Here is a 12633-nt window from a genome sequence, read left to right as displayed (position 1 = left end):
TTCTCTCTCCAATTAATACACTTAACCACTTTTTCTCACCCCTATTAAAATATTCACCTTTCTTTCTCTCTCTATTTTAATAGTTTCACCCATCTTTTCCCTCTCCAATTAAACACATTAACCAATTACTCTTAAAACCTCATGCCGGCTAAGGATGTGTCATCTTAGCCGGGACGGAGGGAGTAGTATATTACTCACTCCGTCCCAGATAATTCGACCCAGTATTCTATTTCGGGTCGTCCCACATAATTTGTCCCACTTCACTTTTACCATTTTTGGTAGTGGACCCCATATTCCACTAACTCATTCCTGCTCACATTTTATTATAAAACTAATACTTTAAAAGTAGGACCCACATTCCATTAACTTTTTCAACTCACTTTTCATTAAGTTTCTTAAAACCCGTGTCGGGTCAAAGTGTCCCGAATTATCTGGGACGGAGGGAGTATAAAACTTACGGAAATGTTATTGGATTAAATTTTCAATACCACATCACGTGATGCTGGACCGCAACACATCACGATGATGAGACATGAAATGATATCGCAATTTCCACTATCCACAATAAATTGAATATATCTTCAAAAATTGAAAAATAAAATAAATTGAATATATCTTCAAAATCATTTCTCCTCCTCCTAAACCTAATCTTCTACTCATCTTTATCTTTGCCTTTAGTAAGTCATAGTTATAGGATAGTATCACTACGGATATTAATCTTGAAATAAAGTAGTATTAAAAAATATTAGTGGAACGTGAATCCTAATTTTATATCTGCGGCAAGTATGGCTACCTACCTGGACGCTTCCAAAGGTCCTTGTGATCCAGTTCAAGAATCCATATATCACAAGCAATCTTTACCGCAGGGACAACGGTGCGGTAGCTTCGGGAGCACACGGCACAAGTTCTCGGATTGAAGTTGAGAAAGCAAGAGCAACGACAAGTATGTTAACCTCCGATTCTTATTCATCAACAGGTACATGCACCGGAAATCGGACGGGAGCTGGGCCATCGCTGCCGTCTCCACCAAACCCCCCAGGAAGACTTGTCCGACCCTTTGTGCACATTGTTTGAGCCTATTAAGGTCGACAATGCCGATGCCGATGCCGATGTGTTCTACTTGATTCACGCTCAGAGCGGAGACCGCCTCGTGATAGACGATGAAATCTTCGTTTTACGCGTCTGAGTTCAACTTAACCAGCACCACTCAAGGCTATCTCCACGCATTTGATTTCGATACATTAGTCCGCCTTTACTGCCACCGCAACCTTGCCTTCAAAGGAGATAATGGCAAGTACCTCAGAGCCTTCACTTGGGGCAACAAAAACTACTTACAGTTCTCGTCCGATATACCGAACGACAGCCTTTCGCGCTATGAGGCGTCGGTGATGCTCGAAGGCCATATCCAGCTGACCTCCGTCCACTTGAGATCGCAGTGGAACCTCTCCGAAGACGGCTGGATATTCCGCAACGCCAACAGTATAACCAGTTTGCACGACCCCAACACTCACTTCTGGCCTATCAAAATCAACGCAAACACCATCACACTTCGTGCAGCCGACGGCAAATTCTGCCATCGTTGCGTCACCAACAACCTCGCTAATGGAAGCATTGGGCACGGAGAAGACCTTTCCCACGAAAGAAGCGAGCTGCAGGTGTTATTAACTGTCACACTTCATTTTAGACTTCGTATTTTATGCTAGAGGTGCCCACGGTTCCGGAACCACCGGTTCTGGTTATGGAAATTGCCGAATCGGAACCGAACCACGAGGGTGTTTCGCGGTTCCGGTTTCAATACCACCGGCTTCGGTTTTGGTTCCGAACCGGCGGTTTTTACGGTTTTTCACGGTTCCGAACCGCCGTTTTTTTGCGGTTCCGGCTCGGGTTCGGTTCGAAAATTTTTGAACTTGAACCGAACCATGGTTCAAAATTCAACAGTTTCGATTTGGGTAAATTCTCAGGGTTTCGATTTGGAACCGTAACCGACGGTTACGGTTTCACTAAACCTTAGGCGGGTCTAATTTTACTAATTCATTTTATTTGCATTTTATTACTCCCTCCGTCCCACAAAGATTGTCTCATTTTGACCGGACACGGGTTTTAAGAAATGTAATGCAAAATGAGTTAAAAAAATAGTGGAATGTGAGTCCTATTGTTATATATTACTAGTTTTATAATAAAAGTAAGTAGAAATGATTTAGTGGAATATGAGGTACACTACCAAAAATAGTAAAAAGTGAAATATGACAAATTTTGTGGGACAGACGAAAATGAAAAAATAGGACAATTTTTGTGGGACGGAGGGAGTATAACATTCCACCAATTATTGTAAGTCAAAGTATACTGCTTGTTTTCAGTTTTTGGTTTATACTGTTTGCTTTCAGTTTTCCTTTTACAATGATGTTCGTTATGTATATATTTATATATTTTAAATTTGCCAACAGGTGGAGGAATTGGTGACAAAGAGTTTGGTAAATAACGTCAGATACCAGATTAAGTGCGGGCGCGTGTTTGACGAGACAGCTCACACGGGATGGTCGTCCAAGGTGGTCAACAGCCACGACGTGGATGAAACCTTTTCGCTCTCGTTCACGTATCAGGACACGAAGGAATACACCTTCGCCCATGACTATACGCTGGAAACGGGGGTGCCTAGGGTCTTCGACACGGCGCTGGCCTTCATAGGCAAAGACGGATCCATCGATGAGGCAGCTGCTAAGATAAATGCGGACCTTCAGTGGAACGCTGTGAACTCAACGACCAGGACGGTTACGGGTAACGGTTCGATTATGGTGCCGGTGAAGAGCAGTGCTGTGGTTAGCTATGTCGGAAAAAGAGGTACATACAATGTTCCCTTCAACTATACTCAGGTGGACACTGTCGACCAACCAGTTGGATCACCGCCGGTTGATGTTGAGTCTGAAGGCATCGGTCTTTACACTGCAACCAATTTATATGATTTCAAATTGGTGATCGAGACAATTCAGGCTATCTGAGAACACAAAGCCGAGGGTTTTTTTCATCAACTTCTTCTAAGTTGGTTTTTTCCCTCACTATATATGTACCAATGCTTTGTGTCCTCTTCTATAGTGTTATGTACAAACTCATCCCACATCGGGAGTCTGCGTCTGATTTGTCTGTTCCCGATGTGATCTAGTTTGAGGGAGAGGTTGGTTATGTACAAATCCATCCCACATCGGGAGTCTGATGGAAGTTGGAAAGTGTATATAAACCTGTCCAACCCCTAATCAATTTGAGGTATTTTGGGAGTGACCCAAAAATAAATTTGTGCGGGCTTGATCCAAATATATAGGTATCTCTCTTTTTTTTAAGTTTGGTGAAACAAATTAGGTGACCGATTGATAAGAATAAATTGAGTCAAAGGAAGTTCTGAATGTTCATCTTAATTTTGAGTCTTTTTAATACATAAAAAATGTAAGAATTATGTTATGAAATTCGGAATGAAACGGCATCTCATGTTACTGGTTTTCATTTGTACTTTCATTTACGGTGCAACTTTCAATTTCTTGGAGAAATTGAGAATTGTCGTCCTTCACTTGTTCTCCGAATATCAAAGGGGGTAAGAAATTTATTATAATTTGTAATGAATTTTATGGTTATTTAAGGCCACAAAAAGTGGTTAAGCAAGGCTCTCTACTAGTATATGACAAGGATTGATTTAATCACATATAAACAATTAAGTAAGGAGAGTGCCATTTGATTAAGACCTGTAGTTATATTTTGTTTTCCATTGACCAAGAAAATGAGTCTCCACAATATTGTTTGAATTTTACAACAAAAGTTTCCGGAGTTAGACACGAATATTAATTTATTTCTTTAAAATATTTTGTAGGTTTTATATTTTTAATAATAATACTTCGTTCTTGTTCATTGTCGACGACAGGTTTATTACTTTTTATCCGTCTATTTAATGATAATGGACGGAACAATTTATTTCATAGGATTTTGCCACACTATATATCTTTGGAAACAGATTGAATAAATTTCAAATTCAAAATTGACCTTATTTTCGAAACACACCATTTTCTCTTTGTGAAAGTATTTCTAATTATAAATTTGAGATAATTAAAAAGATAGACAAATACTCGTACTCTTTACTCAAATTTAGACATTTTAATTTCTATTCAACGCGTATTTTTTTCTAACATTAATTAATTGTACGTACTATATGTATTAGCTACTCATCAAAACTCAATTAATTAATGGGAGACGCTTATGCGTGCAAGTAAGAGTATAATGGTTTGAACATATTGTCACATGGTGCGTTCAATGGTAGGTGGAGGAGGAGGTGGTGAGTGGAGGGCATCTTTCGGGATCTGAGGTGTGGGCAGGCGACGAGTGAAGGAGGCGGCCGATGGAGGAGAATGAGTTATGCTCGCACTATGAGGGTTCGTATAGGAGATTTTGTCTCAAAATGTTATCCATATTTGACTTAGCGCGGGTTTTAAGAAATGTGAAGAAAAATGAGTGAAAAATTTAGTGGAATGTGGGTTATACATTTAAAAATTAGTTTTATAATAAAATTTGAGTGTTAATAATGAGTTAGTGGAAAGTGAGCTCCGTACCAAAAATGGAAAAAAGTAAAGTGGACAACATGTCACGGACGGACCAAAATGGCAAAAGTGGACAACATTTCACGGATGGAGGGAGTAGTACATAAAGATAGATTTCATCCCAAGGAAACTTGGTGCGAAGATGATTCGTAACCGACAGATTCATAACCGACGAGGAACGATAGCCAAAGAGTAGTTAACCAGTGCAGGGTTAGGGTTTGTGCTAATAAAAGGAAGGAAAAGTAGACTGGTTGAGAGAATTCTACTACTCTCTTATTCATTTTTTAAGAAATACATAATTTCCTTGTATTTATATAGGGTTGTGATATAGTGGGGGCTCCGAGGTTCCTACATTGTTGGATGCTAAAATGAATCATTAGATTATGTAAGGTACTATCTGTGTATGTAACTATCCATTATGTATTTTTTATGACTGGGCCAATAAGAATTTTGGACTGAGTGAGATAATTTAACTCATGGCCCAGTTGAGTCCAGTACTGTATAAGCCTACATGTTGGCGGGTTTTGTAAAGTATTTGGTTATTTTTCCTTGTTTTCGCTTGAGATTTCACTCTGTTTTGGTTAGAACTTAAATTAAAGGTTTTGTTTTTGCTGTTGTTTTAACTTTTATAATAGATTATTATTGATTATCTTGTTCAACTTCTGCTTGCTACCTAACTAATTTGAGTCCTTTTTTTATATAAAAATGATGATAATACATCCAAAAAATGTATGATTTGTGTTGTGAAATTAGGAATGAAACGGCATCTCATGATATATGTTACTATTTTTCATGTAGTATGATTGATGTATAGAGTACAATTTTCAATTTCTTGAAGAAATTGAGAATTGCCGTTCTTCTCCGAATATCAAAAGGTGTAAGAAATTTATTATAATTTATAATAAATTTTATGGTTTTTTTAAGGCCAAAAAAAGTGGTTAAGCAAGGCTACTATACATGAAATGGATTGATTTAATCACACGTGAATATTAAATAAGGAAAGTGCCATTTGATTAAGACTGTAGTTATATTTTTGTTTTCCATTAGCCAAGAAAATGAGTCTCCGTTGTTTGAATTTTACAACAAAAGTTACCGTAGTTTGACACGAATATTAATATATTTCTTTAACATATTTTGTAGGTTTTATATTTTTAATAACAATACTTCTTTCTTGTTGTCAACGACAAGTATTTTATTAGTGTATCCGTCTATTTAAAGATAATGGACAGAACAATTTATTTCATATTGAATAAATTTCAAATTCAGAATTGACCTTATTTTCGAAACACACCATTTTCTATTTGTAAAAGTATTTTTAATCATAAATTTGAGATAAAAAAGATAGACAAACACTTGTACTCTCTAATTGCCTGCTCAAAATTCAATTAATTAATACCTGCTAGGTCAAATCAAATTATGACCTATCTCATAAACATATCTATTCATTAGAGCCCATACTAATCCCAATAATTCTTTTCTTTAATAAATTACCAGCAAACAAGATTAATAAGTCAACCCAATTCAAATCTCTACTTAGTTCTACCATCTTCGAGCATTAATCCAATTGCATAAAGCCATAAACACTGTAATCAATAATGCAAACCTAGTTCTATTTCTCTCCCTTGGCTGCACTATTTTAGTTGACAAACTAAGTACTAGTAATAAATTGTGCACAATAAACTCATGGTATTTGGTAGTTACATTTTTTTCTTGGACTTTAAGTTTATATTTAGTACATCTTGGTGCATGTGTAAATTCTATGATAACTGCACATATATACATTAACTCCCAGCTCTCATAACTGAAAAACAGTCATTTAAAAGCATGTACACAAAAATAAGGCCAAGATTGTCCCGCGTATCTATTCACTCATGTAGTATGTCCAACCAACAACATTGTTAAAGAGAAATAAAAAAAGGAAGGATAATATTTATACAATTGTGATTGGTTCAACACAACATGTGACAATATGTCAGAACCACCAATTGTAATGTAAGCATCACATGTAACTTAAAATACTTTGGGTTAATCTTGATTTAAAAAGAAAAAAAGTAAGGCTCAAGGTATGACTTTGAAGAGGAAATAAGTACAAACGAATGGACTAGTCTATGTCTACAAATTAGGTTTCCAAACTATTGCACCAAATCCAATTCGTGTTATTTATTCGTGATTATTCCATTTAGTTATGCCCTTCAAAAATTATAGCTTCACTTTTATGCACACGGTATTATATTTCCGATTAAATAAAATATTGAAGCCGAAAATGGAAATCAACAATAATATGGAGGAAGTTTAGAATAGAAACAACTACACAAGCAAAGAATTCAACGTAAGAGAAAATCAAAAGCTCTTTCCATAACCACTATAAAAGAAAAAAAAAACGAACGAACACAAAAAAACAATAAGTAAATGAACAGCACACATTCTACGTACATCCTGGTGATGGATGCCATCAAAAAATAATGGTCACACAATGAACCTCAACCTCACACTTGTGTAATAAAACTAAAAAAATCAAATTTCAAATTAAACCATGCATATACATTAGGTGTATGACTTCAATTAGATTTAATAGGCAAGCCGTATAAAGGGGACCTAGCGTAATTAAAACATTATAGTATGAAATTAGTAAAGCTAAAAGAGAACGGACATGTGGTCAAGTTATTCAACTCTAAAGTTTAATTGAGACGAACAGAATAGTGGTATATAAACGAAAAAAAAATCAAAAAATCAACATGTAAACAAACGTTTATCTAAAATTACTGATAGAAATCCATGGGTTCTATTATTAAAACAATTGATGATAGGAGAGGCTCATGAGATTTATATACTAGTTTAAATTTTATCTTAAAAACAATGTGAAATAGTTATATATGAATATTTTTTTAATTTCAATTACTAACAATTATACTATAGAAACAAAAACAAACATATAGATAGCTCACGTCATGGTGTTAACCGTCAACCTCATTATTCATACACGAGAGAGGGCAGAAAATTACCACATTACTCTTTGGCAATACTTGACTTTTGTGCCATATCTTGCATCACAATACCAAATTTTCATCCTAAAAGAATTTACTATCATTACATCAACCCATAACTTTCCCAATCGTGTGTACTTCAAAATTCATTATATTTCATTACCTATTTATTTATTATGTCACACACTATATCCACTTACGTCCGAGTGTCAACTTCATGAGGCTTTAATATCTGCTTGGTAGAAAATAAGTGAAGACACACAGTTGTCCGATGCACACCGCGTCAACAAAATTAAATCTCATCACATGCAAACATTATTACAACATATACCTAATGCATTTTCTCTCTATATCTCCCCAACCACTTCTCTCTTAAGATATTTCATCTTCTTATATGATCATAATTGTGTCAACTAACAAAAAAAATAATAATTTAAACATGAGAAAAACTCTCAAGTTAAAAGCGCCTCAAATCTGCTATGCACTGTCAAATTTGACGGAGTTCTGAGAACTAGGTGAACAAAAAAATGTATCTGAGTGGGGCAAGAGAAGAATGCTTCGAATCGTCATGGATAAATGAGAAACCATTATAGATTATGTTATTAATACCTGATAAAATAAACCAGTAATCCAAAAGTAAACAAATAAACAAAAATAATGTAATTAATATACCCTGTTTCCTCTACTCGCCTTGAATGCAGTAGAACTACCTTTTGAGCCACTCATTAATGGCGATCCCAACGCTCATCAACTCAAACTCATATAAATTCTATCTTCTCCACCGCAGCTAACTCATAACTACTTCAAATTATAAATTTTTGGAAAATTAAAAAATGGGAGCCTTTTTAGCATACACATTAGTCATTGCAGCATTGTGCAGCCATGCAAACTCCCAGTTAGTTCCGGCTATCATCACGTTCGGAGATTCAACAGTCGATGTCGGAAACAACGACTACATTCACACCATATTCAAGGCCGACCACCCTCCCTATGGCCAGGATTTCTCCAATCGGGAACCTACCGGAAGATTCTGCAATGGCAAATTAGCCACAGATATCACAGGTAAATTAAAAACTACTCTATCTGTCCACGAAATAATGACTCATTTACTTTTAGCACGTGTTTTAGTGAATTATTTGAGGAGGTAATTTAAAATTGATTAATTTGGTCCGACGTTTTGCAATAAGAGCCCACTTATTAAAAATAGAATAAGTCATAAACATCGAAAAAATGATTTTTTTCGCGAAAACTAAAAACACAACACGATATCCGTTCGCAGCTGAGAATCTTGGATTCACAAACTACGCGCCGGCGTACCTGAGCCCACAGGCGTCCGGGAAGAATCTTCTCCTCGGAGCCAACTTCGCCTCCGCGGGCTCCGGATACGACGACAACACGGCCGAACTAAGCGTAAAAATTCAAATCTCTCAAAAATCTTTCATTTCCACTAAAAACATCTTTTAGTCACTAATATTCGATTTTGTCTCATCGTTTTGCTGCAGCACGTGATTCCACTATCACAGCAGCTGCAGTATTTCAAGGAATACCAAAGCAAGCTAGCAAGCGTAGCCGGTAGCAAAAACGCGTCTTCAATCACCAAAGAAGCGTTATACCTCATCGGCGCCGGCAACAGCGACTTCTTGCAAAACTACTACGTCAACCCTTTCCTCAACAAACACTACACCGTTGATCAATACTCCTCCATTCTCATCAACATCTTCTCCAATTTTGTCACGGTAAATTCAACATCACATTAATTCACACATCTTCAATCGAAAATCTCAACATTTATATGATGATTTGGAACAGAGCTTGTATGGACTTGGAGCAAGAAAAATTGGAGCTACTTCACTGGCACCAACAGGCTGCCTCCCTCTAGCAAGAACCATATTCGGGCAGCACGAAAAGGGCTGCGTATCGAGCTTCAACACCGATGCTCAGCAGTTCAACAAGAAGATCAATGCAGCTGCTTCCCAGCTCAAGAAGCAGCTGCCCGGCTTGAGGCTCGTCATCTTTGACATCTACAGGCCCATCTACGACCTTGTCGCCAATCCGAAGAAATATGGTACTACTATCTTTTTCTCACTAAACTCACTCAATGTGCTTCCCCTGCATCTTCTGATCTCTCTTCTGTAGGCTTCGTGGAGGCAACGAGAGGCTGCTGTGGGACGGGGACTGTGGAGACGACGTTTGTTCTGTGCAATCAGAAGTCAGGAACTTGCAGCAACTCCTCGGAGTTTGTGTTTTGGGATAGTGTTCATCCCTCTCAAGCTGCAAACCAAGTTCTTGCTGATAGTCTAATCATTCAAGGAATCTCTCTTGTTGCTTGATACAATAGTACACGATTTTTCTCTTGTGTTTTACATCTTCACTGAAAAAGTTTGTGAGCTTCTGTTGTATTATTTGCTGTCATGTTGTCTTTACACAGGCTACTCAATCATCAATTGTAATATTGAAATGGACAGTTTTCTCTGTTTCAAGATAGTAATGAAGCATCAGATCATATCTCACTAAACAAAATATGATTCTATGTGATCAGTTTGAGGTTCTAAGATATCAACAACTAGACATTGTAAAGCATCGAAAACCCATTTCACGCGTTCAGAATCAGAGTGCCTCACTGTGCGTTCGCTTCCATAGTGGTTGAGACCTTCGGGCTAGGGGGTCCTGGCTTCTGAAAGACAAGGCAGTGTTCAGTTATCCAAAATGGAAAGATTAAGTTGAATTCTTTGCTAAATTCACTATCTTTAATAGTAACAAAAACAGTAAAATAGGTAATATTAGTCATCACGAACCTGAAGCGAACTGCTGGAAGACAGATCCTTTTCTTTACCATTGCTACCGAGTTTCACTGGAGACGATAGTTTTGTAGCCTTTGGCACCTCCAAATGCCCTTCACACCAAGATCCATTCACAGCAGCAACTACCTGAGGCTGTATTCATCACAAGAGATGTATAACTAACTAGTCATCAAGAGTTATTTTCTAGACTTAGGTCAGAAAATTTGACAGTGTTAAATCTCTTACAAAATTCAGAGACTTGTTGGCAAAGTGTTCCTTCCCATCACCATTGCCACTGATCTTCATAGGGGATAGCAGTTTTGGGGCATTCAGCATCTCCACGTACCCTTCTTGCACACATCCACTCACAGAAGCAATTGCCGTGGGCTGTGCACATCACAAGAGATGATATACTAGTTAACTACTCTTCAAGAAATTACATCCTGAAATAAACAGTTGAAAAAGTTCTTACAAAGGCGCCTTTGCAATGACTACTAGTAAAGTATTGGTACACAGTGGAAGGCAACGGTGTGCTCGGTTGCTTGAATAGAGCTGGACATTTGAAGTAAGTATAGTCCAGGACTGGCTTGAAAGGCTTATGCAACCTGCTCGCTTCTTGCCCTTGATGTCCAGCTGAAAACAAGACGAGAGCCAAACTAAGTCCGAAGAATCAAGTGACTAAAACTTTACCTCAAATCATAGTAGAAAGCATACCCGAGTTTACTGCTCCATAATCACGGATCAAATCTTTTACACGAACATGCCTACTGAGATTCATGACAGATACAGGTGAAGCCATTGACTCTCTACTGTGATCAGTGCAGTTAGATCCAGACATTTGTCTAAAATTCTTTCTAAGTTCAAAATTCTTCATAGCTCTAGCAACGGTGATATTCTTCGATCCTAAACCAGGGAAATGTGTGACACTTAGTTCAACATGGAAGTAAAATGACTAATGGAACACAATTTGTGAAGATATTTGAATATTGTTACCTAGCTTTTCTCCATTGAGAAACACCATGGCTCTTTTAGCCCCTTCATGCGAATCAAAGTTGATAAAACCAAATCCTTTTGATTTCCCCTTCTCATCCTTCATTATGACACCATTCACGACCTTCCCATAATCTGAAAATTTAGCTTTGAGGGCATCTTCAGTGATATCTTCGTCGATATTCTTCACATACAGGCTTTTGAAACATCCCTCTGCGCCATTCCTCTCACTCTGTCTGAGAAATTTGGAGACATATCTGACAGAGAAAACACATATTATAGCTCTATCTGTGTGTGTGTGTGTGTGTGAAGAAAGTACATAAACAAGAATTTAGTTACAGAAAAGGAGCAGACTCACAGCTTCTTGCCAGCAAGAGAAGAATCATGAAGAGCAGTGCGAGCTGCTACAGCGGATTCCTCTGACTCGAACTGAACGAACCCGAAACCCTTACTGATTCCGTTTTCACTAGCAACTTTGCAAGAAACCACAGAACCATATTTGGAGAAAACTTCTTCCAGTAAGAGACTGGTGATCGATTTGTCAAGATTCTTGACAAAGAGGTTCCCATTGTTGTTGTTTCTCGCAGCAGGGTCTCTCTCATTCCACATGACCCTAATCGGTTTACCCTTCATCAGTGTGTGATTCAGGCATTTCAGAGCATTGAAAGCTGAAGAAAAAGTCCCCAAGAATTTCATCAGAACTAGGCGTATTCAATTTCAATCACATCTCAATGAAAAAAAGGGGGAAATTAGCTAGAAACATTTCAACAAACACATAATCGACACTTAACATTAAAACTACAGGAAGTGATAAAATATCAGTTGATTATGGCGGTAAAATTAAAACGCAATCAAGGGCATGATCAAATTAGAAACCACTGAATCAGAAGAGATGGAAATTCTTAAGAAAACGCAATTGGTGGGGGGATAGAAATGTACCGTGGCAAGGAAGCCAGAAATTGACGTAAGCGTAGCAGAGGGATCTGCCGGAGGGCTTGTGGCGGCAGAGATGGACGGAAAGCAGCGGAGCGACGCGTGAGAATTTGTCGGTGAGATCTTTCTCGACAACATCGGGGTGTAGATCGCCCACGTAGAGTGAGGTTCTTAGCGTCGTTTCGTTCGCCGCCATTTTCTTGCTTTGGAAAGAGAGAGAGATTGAGAGAAGAGAGAGAGGAGTTGAACTGAATTTGAAAATGGAGGGAGAGCGTTAGTTATGAGCTATAACTGATTTAAGCAGAGCTGCCTAGCGAGGGTAAGATTGTCTTTTCGCGATCTATCTCACGGTTTCTATACTTTTTAACTGGA

At 37.8% G+C, this 12633-nt stretch overlaps 3 protein-coding genes across 3 annotated transcripts; 2 read left to right on the top strand and 1 right to left on the bottom strand.

Annotated features, from left to right (window-relative positions):
• Window positions 1–647: 647 nt before the first annotated feature.
• Window positions 648–3488, top strand: LOC125208452 (uncharacterized). Its single transcript, XM_048108072.2, has 2 exons — window positions 648–1655; window positions 2445–3488. The coding sequence occupies exons 1-2, from the start codon at window positions 1161–1163 to the stop codon at window positions 2994–2996; spliced, it is 1047 nt and encodes a 348-aa protein (XP_047964029.2). The 5' UTR covers window positions 648–1160; the 3' UTR covers window positions 2997–3488.
• Window positions 3489–8353: 4865 nt separating this feature from the next.
• On the top strand, window positions 8354–10078 carry LOC125203866 (GDSL esterase/lipase APG-like). Its single transcript, XM_048102369.2, has 5 exons — window positions 8354–8620; window positions 8838–8968; window positions 9061–9294; window positions 9368–9623; window positions 9695–10078. Exons 1-5 carry the CDS (start codon window positions 8392–8394, stop codon window positions 9886–9888), a joined length of 1044 nt encoding a protein of 347 aa, XP_047958326.2. The 5' UTR covers window positions 8354–8391; the 3' UTR covers window positions 9889–10078.
• Window positions 8385–12497, bottom strand: LOC125203865 (uncharacterized). Its single transcript, XM_048102368.2, has 8 exons — window positions 12268–12497; window positions 11687–11996; window positions 11332–11585; window positions 11053–11241; window positions 10811–10971; window positions 10585–10725; window positions 10354–10491; window positions 8385–10232 (listed from the first exon to the last, which is right to left on the bottom strand). Exons 1-8 carry the CDS (start codon window positions 12455–12457, stop codon window positions 10176–10178), a joined length of 1440 nt encoding a protein of 479 aa, XP_047958325.1. The 5' UTR covers window positions 12458–12497; the 3' UTR covers window positions 8385–10175.
• Window positions 12498–12633: the final 136 nt, after the last annotated feature.

The sequence above is a fragment of the Salvia hispanica genome, chromosome 6 (genome assembly GCF_029641045.1).
Source record: "Salvia hispanica isolate PSC_SH4W2 chromosome 6, Shi_PSC_v1, whole genome shotgun sequence".
In the NCBI taxonomy this organism is placed as follows: Eukaryota; Viridiplantae; Streptophyta; class Magnoliopsida; order Lamiales; family Lamiaceae; genus Salvia; species Salvia hispanica.
Note: the sequence above shows the minus strand (reverse complement) of the source record. Positions and strands in the feature narration are given on the sequence as shown.